This window comes from Anabrus simplex, chromosome 1 (assembly GCF_040414725.1).
Source record: "Anabrus simplex isolate iqAnaSimp1 chromosome 1, ASM4041472v1, whole genome shotgun sequence".
In the NCBI taxonomy this organism is placed as follows: domain Eukaryota; kingdom Metazoa; phylum Arthropoda; class Insecta; order Orthoptera; family Tettigoniidae; genus Anabrus; species Anabrus simplex.
Genome location: NC_090265.1, coordinates 491,134,530 through 491,151,196, shown reverse-complemented (window position 1 = coordinate 491,151,196; position 16,667 = coordinate 491,134,530). Strand labels below are relative to the sequence as shown.

The window sequence follows — 16,667 nt, the reverse complement described above, 5'->3', positions numbered from 1 at the left end:
TATCATATATAGGCTATTATTTCAATGGGGTCGCCACTTCCAGAGGCGTTATATTCCTAGCCAGGTGTAACTTTAGGCCGCTCCTCAGGAGTACAGACGCCTTATGCAACAACTTTACAGAAGTACAGACGTTGCTGACAGGAGAAAGTTCTTCAACTTTCTGCCATTGGGAATGGGTTCATCTTGTGCCATCTAAACCGTTGCCCATGTTCACCTATGTGTCATTTCCTACACAAAGACTTCACCTGGCCTCCAAAGGGAGGGCTCCTTCACCTTTTGCTGTTGGTCCCCCCCTTTGGGTGTCAAGTTTGGTAATGGCCAGACAGTTGGAGGTAGAGCCATCTGCTGTCACGTACGGTAACAGGATGATCCTGATCTGACCTGCAAAGTGCATATCTATATATTAAAAATGTATAATTAAAACAGCTTTGTCCAGTCCATCCGTCCATTCTACTGGACCGATTTGCTACATTTTTGTTCTCTTCAGAATTACCTGCGGCTGAATGATCAGGCACTGACAGGTCTCTAAATTCAGTCAACTCTGAGTAAACATAAAGTCAAACTATTAAATGATACTCTAATTTGCAGATGAAGAAGGCTTACCCTAGCTCGCAAATCATGTTGTACTTCGTGGGTTGCATACAGTTAAGGAGCAATATATTGGTGAAGCTAAATGATTAAAAATAACAGCGACTATAGGCAAGCCTGTAATTCTAACCAAACTTGGTACAGATATGACTTAATACTATCTGGAGAGAAATACCGTGGGAGTAAGACACACCTTGCACCTTAATTAAGGCCACGGTCGCTTCCTTCCTGCTCCTAGCCCTTTCCTACCCCTTCGCCACCATAAGACCTATCTGTATTGGTGCGATGTAAACCAAATTGTAAAAAAATAAAAAATTAAAAAAAATAAAAAAATGCCATGATAAAGAAATGTACAAAAATTCACCTCACACATAATTAACAGGTAATACAAATCATAAAAGTACATGTTCAAAAAAGTATCAGAGCAGCGCATAGAGCAATTTCATATCAAGACAAGTTATCAGACCTATTTATAACCAATGCTGCAGAGCAGTATGGGTCCTCTAGTAAATATTAAATAATAATGTTATTTCCTTTACGTCCCACCAACTACTTTTACAGTTTTTGGGGTTGCTGAGGTGCTGGAATTTAGTACTGCACGAGTTCTTTCATGTGCCAGTAAATCTACCAACACAAGGCTGACGTCTTTGAGCACATTCAAATATCTGAGCCAGGATCGAACCTGCTAAGTTGGGGTCAGAATGTCAGTGCCTCAACCATCTGAGCCACTCAGCCCAGCAGTAAATATTAAGCATGAATTATAAAACATGTTTTAAAAACCTCTGGAAAAGCATTTTGTAATGTGAATGTTAGACATCAACACAAGTTACAGACAAATGAGAATCGGGTAGTGGAAATCTGGAACTGTACAATTTATTAATCACAGAGTTCCACCCCTCTTTCATTTGTTTGCTACTTGTGTTGACGTCTAATGTACACACTACAGAAGGTTTGTCCAGCAGATTGTTACATATGTTTCTTAATTTATGTTTAATATTTACATGCACCTTAGTTTGTAAAACTTATCTAGAAGAGAGTGTATTTATGTAACAAATCTAAGCATGTTATTTCTGTTGATTTATAGGCTCAAGATGACTTTGAATACATTTGAGACTCTAGTACCTAAAATGGAATGATGTGTGATAAAATCTACATCTAAAACCCATCATTAAAAAGATTCAATACATAGTACATAAACAGATGAAAATGAACACATAATAGGATGAACATATTTGCAGGTAGGTGTGGGAAGAGGGAGGAATCTAAAGAGGAGAGAGGGACAAACATGAAAACACAAAAGGACAAGGACTATCATCATAAACCACCAGCTTCAAATTGATAGGCTCTCTCCTCAGGTCCTCTCAGCCCCGAATGAGCTCACTTCTGTGTCCCAGCTTCATCAGGAAGGCAGACTTCAACAGCCACTGAGAGGCCATTTCAACAGGTCTTCCGTTTTGATTTCATTTCATTTCATTTCATAAATATATACCATGACATCTGTATAATGAATAGTCATCCCCATTCCTTTTACTTTTATAACTTATTAGTAGACTGAGGAAAAATTACACTTTTAATATACAATACATTTTTTTCAGATGACTTACTTCATCAAAAGTAACACATACTGTAGACAACATTATCAACAGTTGTATAGTGCATGCATGTACTCTGCCATGGCCATACTTTCCACAAACCAGTGTTAAGTATAGTACGCGAACTTTTTCTTGAGCCCTAGTTCCCATTCAGCACTATGGAGTGCAGGGCTCAAGAAAAGGTTTGCGTACTATACAACTCAGTGCGTGAAAATTAAGCCTATTTATATTTTACATGTTTTGTTTATCTACTTGTAAATGTTTAGCATTGTTAGAGCAAATAATAATTGTCCATAGTACCATGCAAATTAATAGGAACAAATTATTACCTATTTTTTCTTTCTTCATATTATTCCTATATAGTCGGCAACAGTGTGCTACACATTGCTTATTCTTAGATCCCACACTGTCTGTGCATTCTTTACACTGTTATTCATTGGTAATTAATCTCTGTGATGATTGTTTTAGGTTCAAAGTGTATTTATTTTGATATTTCCTTGTGTGAAATTAATACCTATGTATTTAATGGTTACAACTTCCAGGAAGTGTAGTGTTGTATTATCTCAGAGTATGCCCATGGCACAAAGATGTCGGTGTAGGCACTATAAAGATAATTATTCAGTGGCGAGAAGAGACTGGCTAGTTTTCACCAAAGAAGAAGGGAAACTGTGACAGGAAGAACAAAACAATGCCAAATGACCAACATTTTCTCCTGAGAAGAAGCAGATCAAACTGCAGGCTAACTGCTTTGGACTTGGTTTGTGAAATGGGGGAAAGGAGAGTGAATTTGCATGTTTCTAATGTTTGTTGTAGACTTCTGGCAGCTGGCAGGAAAGCCTACAAACCTGTAAAGAAAGTGAAAAATGGAAAGGTATGTATAGGTACTTTAAGGCAGAAACAGTTTACAAGAAGGACATTCTAGGAATCATTACTGAACAAGGGGAGTGTGTTTTTGAGGATCTTCAAATGGCAGAAGTATTCAGGGTATTAATCCAGCCCGGGGGCCACTACATTTGTAATGTTATAAGTGAGTGGAAATTAATGCAATCTTACTTGGAGAGCGTCTGAGAGGAGAGAGGTGTTCATTGCGATGTCCAGGAACCCACCATCCCGCCCCAAGAAGTACATTTACTTTTATAACCTAATTAAGATTATTACACGCCATATTCATTTCTCGAGTAGCTTCTTGTATTCCTTTTGGCCAATGTAAAGTGGCATGTGATCTCCTTCCCGTGAAGGAACAAGCACGAGTGGCCGCGCTCACGAAACTAGAAGCCCAGGGCCGCTTCGCGGCTTCTAACCGTCCAGACCAATGGTCTTGTCCACGGCAAGAATCCTAACCGTCCAGACCAATCGTCTTCCGTCCAGACCAATCGTCTTTCCTCACGAAACTAGGGGCCTAACGCCACTTTGCGGCTTCTAACCATCCAGACCAATGGTCTTGTCCATGGCAAGAATCCTAACTATCCAGAACAATGGTTTTCTCCATGGCAAGCATCCTAACCGTCCAGACCAATCGTCTTTCCTCACGAAACTAGGAGTCTAACGCCACTTCGGGGCTTCTAACCGTCCACACAAATGGTCTTGTCAACTACAAGAATCCTAACTGTCCAGACCAATGGTCTTGTCCATGGCAAGAATCCTAACCGTTCAGACCAATCGTCTTCCGTCCAGAGGCAAGAATCTAATAATCACCACCACCAGCTAGCGAAGCAAGCATAGTTCCTAAGTACAGAGGTTGGCAGCACGAGCACTGCTAGAGAACATCCTTTCCGAGTAGGCCGCGAGCGAGGAAATAAACAACAGTCGCTACGCGTGAGTGGCCTCCGGGTTGGACTAATGATGTATTCAGTAAGCAGTATGTAAAGATTGTTGGTTACAAGGATAATGTCCAGATAGAGGAGGTGACTAATGCTAAAGAAGTATTAAAATTTACCAATAAGATACAAAAGTTGAAAACTAGAAAAGCAGCTGGAATTGATAAGATTTTTGGGGATATACTAAAGAAAATGGGTTGGGATATAGTACAATATCTGAAGTACTTATTTGGTTATTGTTTGCATGAAGGAGCTATACCAAATGAATGGAGAATTACTATAGTAGCCCCTACGTATAAAGGGAAGGGTGATAGACATAATGCTGAAAACTACAGGCTGGTCAGTTTGACATGAATTGCATATAAGCTTTGGGAAAGCATTCTGTATGATTATAGACATGCTTGTGAAATCGATAACTGGTTTGATAGCAGGCATTTTGTGTTTAGGGAAGGTTATTCCACTGAAACTGAACTTGTCGGATTCCAGCAAGATAAAGCAGATATCTTGGATTCAGGAGGTCAAATGGACTGTATCACGACTGACCTGTCTAAGACATTTGGTTGGGTGGATCATGGGAGACTACTGGCAAAAATGAGTACAATTGGACTAGACAAAAGAGTGACTAAATGGATTACTATATTTCTAGAAAATAGATCTCAGAGAATTAGAGTAGACGAAGCTTTATCTGACCCTGTAATAATTATGAGGGGAATTCCTCAAGGCAGTATTACTGGACCTTTATGTTTTCTCGTATATATAAATGATATGAGTAAAGAAGTGGAATCTGAGATAAGGCTTTTTGCAGGTGATGTTATTCTGTATAGAGTGATAAATAAGTTACAAGATTGTGAGCAACTGCAAAATGACGTCGATAACGTTGTGAGATGGACAGCAGGCAATGGTATGATGATAAACGGGGTTAAAAGTCAGGTTGGGAGTTTCACAAATAGGAAAAGTCCTCTCAGTTTTAATTACTGAATTGATGGGGTGAAAGTTCCTTATGGGGATCACTATAAGTACCTAGGTGTTAATGTAAGTAAAGATCTTCATTGGGGTAATCACATAAATGGGATTATAAATAAAGGGTACAGATCTCTACACATGGTTATGAGAGTGTTTAGGGGTTGTAGTAAGGATGTAAAGGAGAGGGCATACAAGTCTCTGATGATACTTATTGTTTAAAGGGGCATAACATCTAGCTCATCGGCCCCTAATGGTACAAAATGAGATGAAATGGAATGACAAATTAAAAGTCCAAAATCCTCCAGTGACCAGAATTCAAAACGTGAGGATGAAGTATGAATGGATGGATATGAATTTAAAACAATCAGTGGGTCTGACCTGCAATGCCTCACATTCACAGAAACTGACATAAAACAATAGTATTACTGACCAAGGGACTGCTTCTATAGCACAATATTGAATCAATGATTCTTGTAGCCTAAAGGGGGTCCAAAATCCACGCCATCGGCCGCTCATAATGGTATACCGTTGTAAACTTTATTTGATGTTTACTAGACTCAGGCTACAATGAGATGACGCTTTACATAACAAGCAATTTTCTAGTCAATGAGAAAAGATCCATTATACTACTGTTATATTTACTTTTTCATGATCTTTCAAATTGGGTCAGTGATATGAAGACATTAGTCCTTATGTGATGTTTTTGAAACCGATTTAATGTATAACAGCTGAGGATGACCCCATAGGGGTCGAAACCGGTACTGAATTTACTGCACCTTGTAAATAAACATTGTATTGATAAGGTGGAGGCTTCTATATTATTTTTATATCATATACTTATCGCTAAGAAACTAGAACTATGGTATTTGTTCTGTTGCGGTACTAATCAAAAGTACTGTAGACTCGTGGTATTCCACACATTATGGTACTACTCACAGATAATGAAATTTGCACATGTAACACAGACCTATGGTGTTTCGCACATTGCGGCGCCATTTACAGGCAACGCAAACCTATGGTGTTCGTCACATAAGTATACTAACCACAGAGACTCGTACTTCCAGTGGTGTTCCTCACATAGTGGATCCTAATCATAGGCAAACCAGAACCATGGTGTCGCTCATATAGTAGAACTAATCACAGGTACTGTAAAAGCCGACAGTGCACTCTGTTGCTACTAATCCAACCCTATTTTGTACCTAACATAGTGGTATTACGTGCAAGTAAAAGCGACCCATGGTGTTCCCCACGAGGTGGCACTAATTACAAGTAGTCTCATGGTTCTAATACAGTCATCCCTTGGTCGCTCCTTTTAGTCGCCTCTCACTAGAGGCAGGGGATACCATGGGTGTATTCTTTGTCTGCGTCCCCCATCCACAGGGGGTATACAAGTCTCTGGTAAGACCCCAAATAGATTATGGTTCCAGTGTACGGGACCCTCATCAGGATTACTTGATTCAAGAACTGAAAAAATCCTAAAGAAAAGCAGCTCAATTTGTTCTGGGTGATTTCAGACAAAAGAGTAGTGTTACAAAAATGTAAAATTTGGGCTGGGAAGACTTGGGAGAAAGAAGACGAGCTACTCGACTAAGTGGTATAGGTGGAATAATAAATTTACTTTAAGTGGTATGATCCGAGCTGTCAGTGGAGAGATGGCGTGGTATGACATCAGTAGACGAACAAGTTTGAGCGGGTGACTTTAAAAGTAGGAAAGATCACAATATGATGGTAAAGTTAGAATTCAAGAGGACAAATTGGGACAAATATTCATTTATAGGAATGAGAGTTAGGGATTGGAATAACTTACTAAGGGAGATACTCAATAAATTTCCAATTTCTTCAAAATCATTTAAGAAAAGGCTAGGAAAATAACAGATAGAGAATCTCCCACCTGGATGACTGCCCTAAATGCAGTTCAGTAGTGACTGATCTATGTACATTAAGTAGCCTACTGCATTAGAAATTACAGATAATGATTGTTTTATCAATGGAGAGTAAATAAACAATATTCATAACATAAACAGTATTAGTAATGCTTAAGATGTACAAAATCTGTTTGGAGAAACACATGATCGGTCTGAGTAACATGAAATTGGTATGAATACTAACAAATCTATAAATGTGATATTTTATCAGAATCTGTCTATCCTTTCACATGAATATCACGAGTACTTGCTGACGGTCTTTATGAGTTTTTATCCACCAACCTAGATTTTTGTCTTCAGATATATATGCTTCGCTCTTCAAACGACCTCTTTCTGCTTTGTGATAATCTGATAATCTTTATTATTATTTTCCTCCAGATCTACAGTAAATTACCCAATTGATCTGTTAAATGAGAAAAATAACAATATCCAGCCTATAAGCCAGAATAAATTAAGATAAAATGAACAACTGACACTGTCATATGACCCATGAACAACTCCTTATCGGAGATCAATGGCCATGTCAATTCGGCAACAGGATAAACAACAAACAATAAAATGGAGTAAAATAAAAGAACATCAGCAAATGGCACATGTAGTTTAAAAACCTTCATTTCTCTTCCGGCTGGGCTCACAAGCTAGCACATTCCAGACCGTACACTGTCCTCGCTGCTGACCTCCTCAGGTTGCACACCCAGCTCTAGCATTACATCACCTGTCATGCTGGTGTGCCATAAGCTCTTTACTTAGCATTTTAATGTGAACTACTTCCTAATTACTAAACGCCATTACTTAACTACCTCACCAAAATAAACTCTTCTCGTTCCAGCATATAATTAATTCCTCCTAGCAGTCATCACCCGAAATTACCTTATATACTTAACACTCCAAATCAATTCCAAATTAACTTCATTACACTCAAATCACTAAACATTTCAATAAATATAATCACAATCTCACACTTTACTTTCACGTCAATCACATTTCAAATTCTCATCTCATCAACTAATCACTCTTCAATTCAAATTAATCACAATCAAATTCCACAATTAAATTCTGCCATCACGTCTAATCACTCTTAGCGACCTTCATTCCAAAAAAATATATCATCAAACTTTCCAATCTCATATCCATCCATATCAAACTCTTATCATTCAAATAATCACTCTTCCAAATTTAATTTCACTCTAAATTCACTAATCATTACAAATTCCCAACCCTCTCATGCCACCAACTCATCATTCACATATACTTTACCCTCCAAATCAATTCCAACTTATCTTAATTACACTCAAATTAACTAAACATTTCAATAAATATAATCACAATCTAACTCCACACTTTCCAATCTCCTACCACCAACTCAGCCTCTTATTCATGATCTCTCTTATCTTCACTATTTACTATTCCTTTCAACTACCCTTAACAGACACACTCTCCCCTTTATCATCATTCTTACCTTACCACCAGATAGCCACAATCAAACTCCACATTAAATTCACTAATCATTACAACTTCTCGATCCTCTCATGCCACCAACTCAACCTTCACATATACTTACTTTACCCTCCATATCAATTCCAAATGACCTTATTTACACTCAAATCACTAAACATATCAATAAATATAATCACAATCTAACTCCACAATAAATTCACTAGTCCTTACAAATTCTCATCCCTCTCATGCCACCTACTCATCATTCACATATACTTAACACTCCCAAATCAATTTCAAATTACCTTAGTTACATTCAATTCACTAAACATTTCAAAAGCAAACCAGACTACTACTACTACTACTACTACTACTACTAGTCCTTTTTACCTCTTGTCACTGCACCTTCATCACTTACACTTCTTATCCCATAGTTCCTTTCAGCTCAAGCTTCTCCCTTTAGCCAAGGCCCCTCTTACTTCTGCTTCTTCCCTCAAACCATTAGTTTCACTTCGTTTATGACCACTTGGCATTTCTTGTGTTTCCTCTCCCACCTTCATTCCCTGTATCCTCATTTCTTCCCTCACACAGGCCTCCACCCTCAGCTCATTTGCTGCTTCCCTGATTCCTTCTAAGACCACTTTGATGATATCACTACTGCTCGGTGCTCTTCTCTTGTTGCTATGCACAGCCTGATCTGCCCTGCTGATTTCTTCTTGCTTCAAACTCTCCTCCAATGCTTTCAGTTTCGTCACTGTCCAATTTCAAGTCCAATTCCCATAGCTCACCACCAGTATATGGCCCATAATATACACCCTCAACCCCTGCAGTTTTGCTCTCACAAAATGTTTCTTCAAAATTTTGAAATTCATATTCTCCTCTCTTCCCAAATCCCTCTTAATCCCAATTTTCTCACTCCGTAGATTACCAGCGTTCCTTGTCTCTATATCTGCCATCAATGAAGATAGCAGCGACACTTTTATAGATCTGTGCCCTCTCACCTTGCCTACCCTCTCAACATTATCTATATCGACCTCACTAAAGTTATTTTTCATCTTTTTTTAAATGACATCTACCACTTTGTAAATAATGTCCACTTTAGCTTCTGTCTTTTCTTCCTCCACCCCGTAAATAAATGTTTTATTGCGCACAAATGTGCATGAACAAAATTCTTATGAACAATCGTCTGTACAGAATTTTGTTAAGGATTCTCTTCTCAGTTCATATTTAAGTACGTGATAGCGTTCACAAAGTTCGCCGCATCTTTTGCATCTGCAGTCCGGACTTGGCACATGGAAACTCACAGGGTGGTGAAACCCATGGACTGAGAGTCTGGTCACAACGTGTCTCAACTCATAGCCTCCCTGAGTCCAGTTGCGGTTGATCATCGCATCACATTGGTAAAAGTCCCACCATATGCTGTCCCTTTTTTGTTGAAGCTCTTGTAGGAGTTCCTTATATGCTGGGGTAGCCGGCAGCAGTAGTTTCAAACGCAACTCTTCCATAGAGAATAATCCCCTCAACAGCTGGTATATGAGGCATGATGGAGTGTATTTTGATAGGCAAAACACTTTCTTTAAATAGAATGCTTTCACCTTCTCTATACTATGTAACTGTCTCTTTCCTAGATATATCCATATATTTTCCAATCCATAGGTGGCTACAAGACTAACCTTAAGATGAAATAACTCGATGGCACATGAAAGTGACAGATGGCTCAAAGATTTGATGTTGTTAATGGATTTTATAGCAGCATTTAGTCTGTCCTTTACATGTAAAGAGAACACGTTCCCCGGTGTTTGAAAAGTGACTCCTAGGTACTTAAAATTTGTGACTGACTTCAGTTGCTGGTTATTGAATAAGAATGTTCCCCGTTTTCCTCCTTTTGTGAAGGTCAAAGAGACAGTCTTATTTTCATTTAACCTCAGCTGGTTCTCTTCTGACCATTTTGTAATGTTATTAAAAGTAGTCTGCAAATCCAACTGAGAAGTTGATGTCAGAACCATGTCATCTGCATACATGAGAATATTGACATTTTCTGAATCTACTCTTTGTACAATGTCAGCTGTGGCAGCAATGAAAATAAATAAATATGGATTTCTTCTTATGATCCAGATTGTAGACTGCTATTTCTTTCTTCAAATTTACCACCTCCTCTTCCATATTTTTTATTTTCTCCCTTAGTGACACCATTTCTCTCTCACTATCTTCCATCTCTGCCTTAGTATCTTTCATGTAATCCTGGATCCACTGCCTCGTCTTTTCGTGCTCCTGGACTTGCTCCTGTAGCATCTTTTTTAACTGATCAAACGGGCATAACTCCTCCACTACCTCCTTTACCACCTTCCTTATAACTTCTATGTCTTCCCAGCTCATGTTGCTACTACTCCATGGACCTGACTTTACCTCCACTCCTCCAATAACCAGCAGTACAGTGACCACCACTGCCACTAACAGCATCTCCTCCTCCACTCCCATCTCTACATTACATTCCTTATTCCCTTCTTCATTCTTCCCTGCCATCTCCCAGTAGTGACTCTGTACTGCTCAATACCAATTATCTTCCGAGCTTCCTCCTCACACTCCACTTGACCTGTCCGCTCCCCCACTCCTTCTTCACTCCACTCAACCGGCACATACCATACGACACATCTGTTCTCCTTGCTGGCTTAAGCTAGACTGGTTTCTGCTTTGTGATTAAGACCATGAGTTGATCAGGTGATATACGGTTTGCACAGGCTGTTTACTTTTTTTTTTCCTTCTGCTATTTGCTTTACGTCGCACCGACACAGATATGTCTTACGGCGACGACGGGATAGGAAAGGCCTAGGAATTGGAAGGAAGCGGCCATGGCCTTAATTAAGGTACAGCCCCGGCATTTGCCTGGTGTGAAAATGGGAAACCACGGAAAACCATCTTCAGGGCTGCCGACAGTGGGGTTCGAACCCACTATCTCCTGATTACTGGATACTGGCTGCACTTAAGCGACTGCAGCTATCGAGCTCGGTGTGTTTACTTCTACACTAATAGGAATTCTATTTTATTTTCAAAATCTTCTGCCACTCGGAGGCTGCCTAAGACAAAGAATACACAAAAACAATTTCATTCAAAAATAAAAAAGTAAAATTATGTCTCAGTATGGCCAATATAAGTGGTGCCTGAGTATTAAAAGAGAACCCTGGAGCGCTTTCAGCCCACAGTCGATGAACTCCTTGGTACTGATGATGAAAGTCTTCATCAGCTCTATCATCTTCTTAGGGACTGTCCCTCTCGCACCGATCATGAGACCCTTCACTTCTACGTCATCCAGCTCGTATTTATTCTTATAATACTGCACTGTAGGCAGGTAGATAGACTTCTTTTCTCGGTTCACTTCGTCTGGTTGGTCAGAGTGCATTTCAAATCTTACTGTGGGGTATAGAGCTTTTCTTCTCTTTAATGGCAATCATATCCTTCTCGTGCTGCCTTTACCACTTAAGCACTTGAAATCCTTTCTCACGGAGCATCTGTGCTATGGACGACCTGATGTTGTGATGTCTGGTGTTTTGAAAAGCTTCACTGAAGGCACAGGAACCCAAGACGTGAGGTAATGTTTCAGTCTCACTACATCTTCTGCAGTGGTTACCATCAAGGGACCTTCCTGGTACAGCTCTCACAGGTCAACATTACATGCCATTTTCAGCACATCTTTACACTCCGTGCTAGAAAGGCCATCGTGGTTTCTAACCCAGCGGTTTGCAGGAGGGAACTCCTTGTACACACATACTCCCTGACCATTGCTTCTCAACTGGCACCATTTCTCAAATTCAGATTCTCGTAATTTATTTCTGAGTTTCTTGGTGTTATACTCACTGTGCCTGTTCTTCATATCCTCAGTTTTATCATTTATGTTCAACTCAGTTAAGCATCTATTAATTTCTTCATCTAGATTTCTAGTGGCTTCAATATATTGGTTCCCCTCCCGTTTCAGAATGTTGCAGCTGTTTATATTCTGAAGCAAGGCTTTCCAACTTGCCTTATAAACACCTAACCCTTTGTGCCATTTATCTGAGTAAATCATAGAATCCGGAGTGTCAGTAGGAAGGGATAAGATCTCCTTTAGTGTACTCTTAACAAGTTTATCAGCATCTTCTAAAAACCGCCGTGGTATTTCACCTGCGGTAACACAGATAAACTGGTAAGTCACGTAGGGCAAACTGAACAACTGAGATTTGAAAATTTCTGATCTGATGAAGCCAGGGGCAGGATGATAACAAGGTGAGTTTCTGCTGAAGGACTGCCATTGTCATCTTGAAATCAAATAATATGATAGAGTAAAGATGATACCTGTACAACATGATTCATACGAAAGTACCTTGGAGAATGCTAACTTAAGTTACACATGTCTTGGGAACAATGGAAGAAATGAAACAAACCTGAAGTATCTCTTACCTCCTCAAGTGGTTCAAGTGCAACTTTGAGCTCCTCTAACTTGACTAACAGCTCTCGTTCTTTCTTCAGCTGATGCTCTTCCACATTGAGAGCCTCATACAGCTGATTCACCAAGTTGCGCACATCCGACAACTTATGCAGCTCCTCCTATAAAAACAGCCACCATTTTAAATGCCATTTATAACCAACTGAATTAATTTACATTATAACTTAATATTACGTAGTATTATCAATTAGAATCAAATGCATATTTAAGATAATATACTTTTAAAATTCTTACTACCTTGAAGACATATAAAAGAGAAGTCACCTTGCAAAGGAAGGAGCCAAGATAAACATTTCACTAAACTTAGAGTATCAGTCTATCAATAAATAATATAATGGCATAGAAGAAGAATAGAAGACAAATCTGTAGAGTAAAGGGAAATATTAGAATAAAGACATTCCTGGTCTCTTGTAAATTTGGACTGTCAGGTTTCTGATGCTAATATGATGATGATGATGATGATGATAATAATAATAATAATAATAATAATAATAATAATAATAATAATAATAATAATAATAATAATAATAATAATAATAATAATAATAATAATAATAATTTTGCGTCCCACTAACTATTTCTGACGGTTTTCGGAGATGCCGAGGTGCCGCAGTAGTTCTTTTAAGTGCTAGTAAATCTACCGCCATGAGGCTGACATATTTGAGTACCTTCAAATACCTCCGGACTGAGCCACTTCGGGGTCAGAAGGCCAGCGCCTCAACCATCTGAGCTTCCATGAAAGACAGTCATTCATAAGCAATGACCTGATTCTTTACCTAACTCATACACATGCCATCCTAATGCAAGTGGTTAAGGTATCTGTTCACAGTGTGGGGAATATACTGTAAGTTCAGGTTGAAAGAGAAGTCCTTTGCCACAGGTAGAAAATAAGTATTTGTGACTAAGGCTTCCACAATCTTTTGGTTAAAAACACTTTTTTTTTTTGCTTAATGTCACACCGACACAGAGAGGTCTTATGGCTACGATAGGAGAGGAAAGGCCTAGGAATGGGAAGGAAGTGACGGTAGCCTTAATTATGGTAAGCCCTAGCATTTGCCTGGTGTGAAAATGGGAAACCATGGAAAACGGCTGCCGACAGTGTGGTTCAAACCCACTATCTCCCGAATGCAAGCCGATAGCTACGTGACCCAAACATCACCTATCTGTGTCAGTCAGACGTAAAAAAAAAAAGTGTGTCAAAATGTGTGCAACAGATCTCTGTACCTTTACGGTTGTTTCGGTATTAGGTTCCTACTCCTAGATCTATGTCAAAAATGACTTAATGTGGGCTCAGAGTATGGACGAATAAACGTTGCTGATATTCTTACTACAGTAACGTATTTATTAAAAGATCGTCTTTCTGATGAGGATCCCTTTGCATAATGGAGTGAAAATGGTTTTCGTGGTTTCCCATTTTCACACCAGGCAAATGCTGGGGCTGTACCTTAATTAAGGCCACGGCCGCTTCCTTCCCACTCCTAGCCCTTTCCTGCCCATCGTCGCCTAAGACCTATCTGTGTCGATGCGACGTAAAGCAACTAGCAAAACGGAGAAATAACAGCACAGAATATCCAAAGATTTGCTCTGCTAGCGAAGGAAATATTGTCTATTCCAGCCTCCAATGTGGCAACTGAAAGAAATTTCAGTTCAGCTGGTAACTTTCTTAATGACAAAAGTAGCTTGCTTAACCAAGATATTGTAAATGACGCTCTCTTGATTAATTCTGTACTAAGACAGAAAACACAATAATGATCAATGTTTGTGACAATGTGAAAGACAATACAAGTTAATGTTCCATGTCTACTAATGTGACCAGTTCAACTCACAGTGTTTATAGTAAGTTTGTAATTACATTACTTCAATGCGTATTTCGTTAAAATATTTGCATGGTGTCCAGCATTTTATATTTTATCGTCAGCCACTTTCCTTGCCTCCCTCCTTAAAGTTTGTTCATCATAACTTAGTTGATACTGTCTGTAAGCGCCATCAGTCGCCTTCCCTCAGACCACATGCTGCTAGCCAACCGGCACAAGGTAGACCGAGATACGGTATGAGGTTCGAACAAGACCAACTACAACATAATATTGTAGTTGGTCTTGGTTCGAATGAGCATGAGCGAACAAACTGGATCATTTGCAAACCTCTATTCGCTACACACTTCTCGGTGGATTTGCACACTATTAGATCAGAACTGCAGCTAAAGCTACGATACTCAAATGAAAGAACAGTTTGACTATTCGTTTTCCACGGGAGAGATTCATTAAACTGCACAAATGTAATGCATCTATTTTAAGTATATTCAGATCAACTTATTTATGTGAACAGCTGTTTTCATTTTTGAAGATTTGTAAATCTAGACACAGAAGTAAACTCACCTATCAAAACTTAAAATGTGCTTTGCGTTGCCAGTAGGCAAATGATAGTACCAGACATTAACACAATACTATATAAACAAGCCCAAAAGACCCATGGAGAAGCAGTACACCAGTGATATGTTTCATTTTGTGCGTTTAGTTTGTTGTCATAGTCATAAATGAAAAAAAATGCCGAACAATTTAAATCATATATTTAAATCAAAATCACTCTCTGTTATATTATGTATTTAAATGTTGTTTAAAGTACATGCAAATAATGTGTACCCATAAATTGCATTTTATTTCAATAAATGCACGTGTCACAAAACTCAAGGTTACTTAATCGTGAAAATTTACTTATTCAGGACATATTGCACACTGTTGTGTTTTTCTTTTGTTGATGAATATTTGCACTGGCCTGTTATACTCTATAATATGTGCCCTGATCCATGCTAAATCAGTTGGATTTCTCTGAAAATATTCTCATTTGTGAATGAGAAGCTTCTTATTTCCTTCTGTGTCTCTCCTTCGGTTTTGGATTCCAACTCCTGACAATCTTTTACTGAATCTATGAATTCCCTACTAAATAGATTTGCTTTCTCATTATCTGTTAAAAACTGTTCACCCCCGTTCCCTCACCATTATTCCTGATATATGAATAAAGCTTTTTCCATTTCCCTTTATGGTCATTAACCTCATGAAGAATGCCATTCATGTAATTCTCTTTTGCTTTCACTCTATTAAGTTCCCTTCTTAGCTGTTTTCTAGTTTCTCTATTCTCCCTACCTGCTTTGATTTTCCTGTTTACAATTCTATATTTTCTTTTTAATTTCCTTATTTCCTTTGTATAATAAACAGGGTCTTAGGTCATTTTACCCTTCCTAACAGGATCTCTTCTCTCCTTCCCGCATAATTCCCTTAAAGTTGGCCGAAGTGTATCCACATTACTCCCTTCACTTATCCAAAAATTGAATTGTGATTAAGGTAAGTCCAAGTTTAGTTTTTCTGTACAATTTATTATCTTGTTTGACCCTCTTATTAAGCCTTTTTGGCACTAGTCCTATATCCATTACTACAGTCTTACGGTCACCTATCACTTCAATTACCTCAGTATTATCAACAATTTACCATGGTTTAACCAAGAATACAACCAGTAAGTTATTAAGATGAGTTGGTGCTTTTACTACTTATGTAAATCACTCCTCCCAAATTACCTTATTTGCCAGTTACTGTTCATGGGCTTCACTTGCAGCTACATTCCATTCAGCTTCAGGCAAGTTTAGATCTGCCCCAATTATTACCATATCATTTGTGCCCATCGCATTTTCTGGCATGTTATATAATGGCAGCAAACTAGATGCATAGTCCACGCAAGTCAAAATTATATAAAATGAACTATGATTTAAAGTTCACAGGAGGCCAGGATCAAGAAAAGAGAGCACAATTTCGAAGGCTGTGAGTAAAGAACATTAAAATGTCAAGTGGACTGTTTAAAAAGAAACAAGATAATATTA

At 38.7% G+C, this 16,667-nt stretch overlaps 1 protein-coding gene across 1 annotated transcript in view; it reads right to left on the bottom strand.

Annotated features, from left to right (window-relative positions):
• Positions 1–16,667, bottom strand: part of MCU (mitochondrial calcium uniporter) — a 431,816-nt gene that overhangs the window by 18,666 nt on the left and 396,483 nt on the right. Inside the window, exon 5 of the mRNA XM_067135316.2 lies at positions 12,754–12,900. Within this exon, the coding sequence (XP_066991417.2) occupies positions 12,754–12,900 (147 nt within the window). The remainder of the gene's footprint in view (positions 1–12,753; positions 12,901–16,667) is intronic.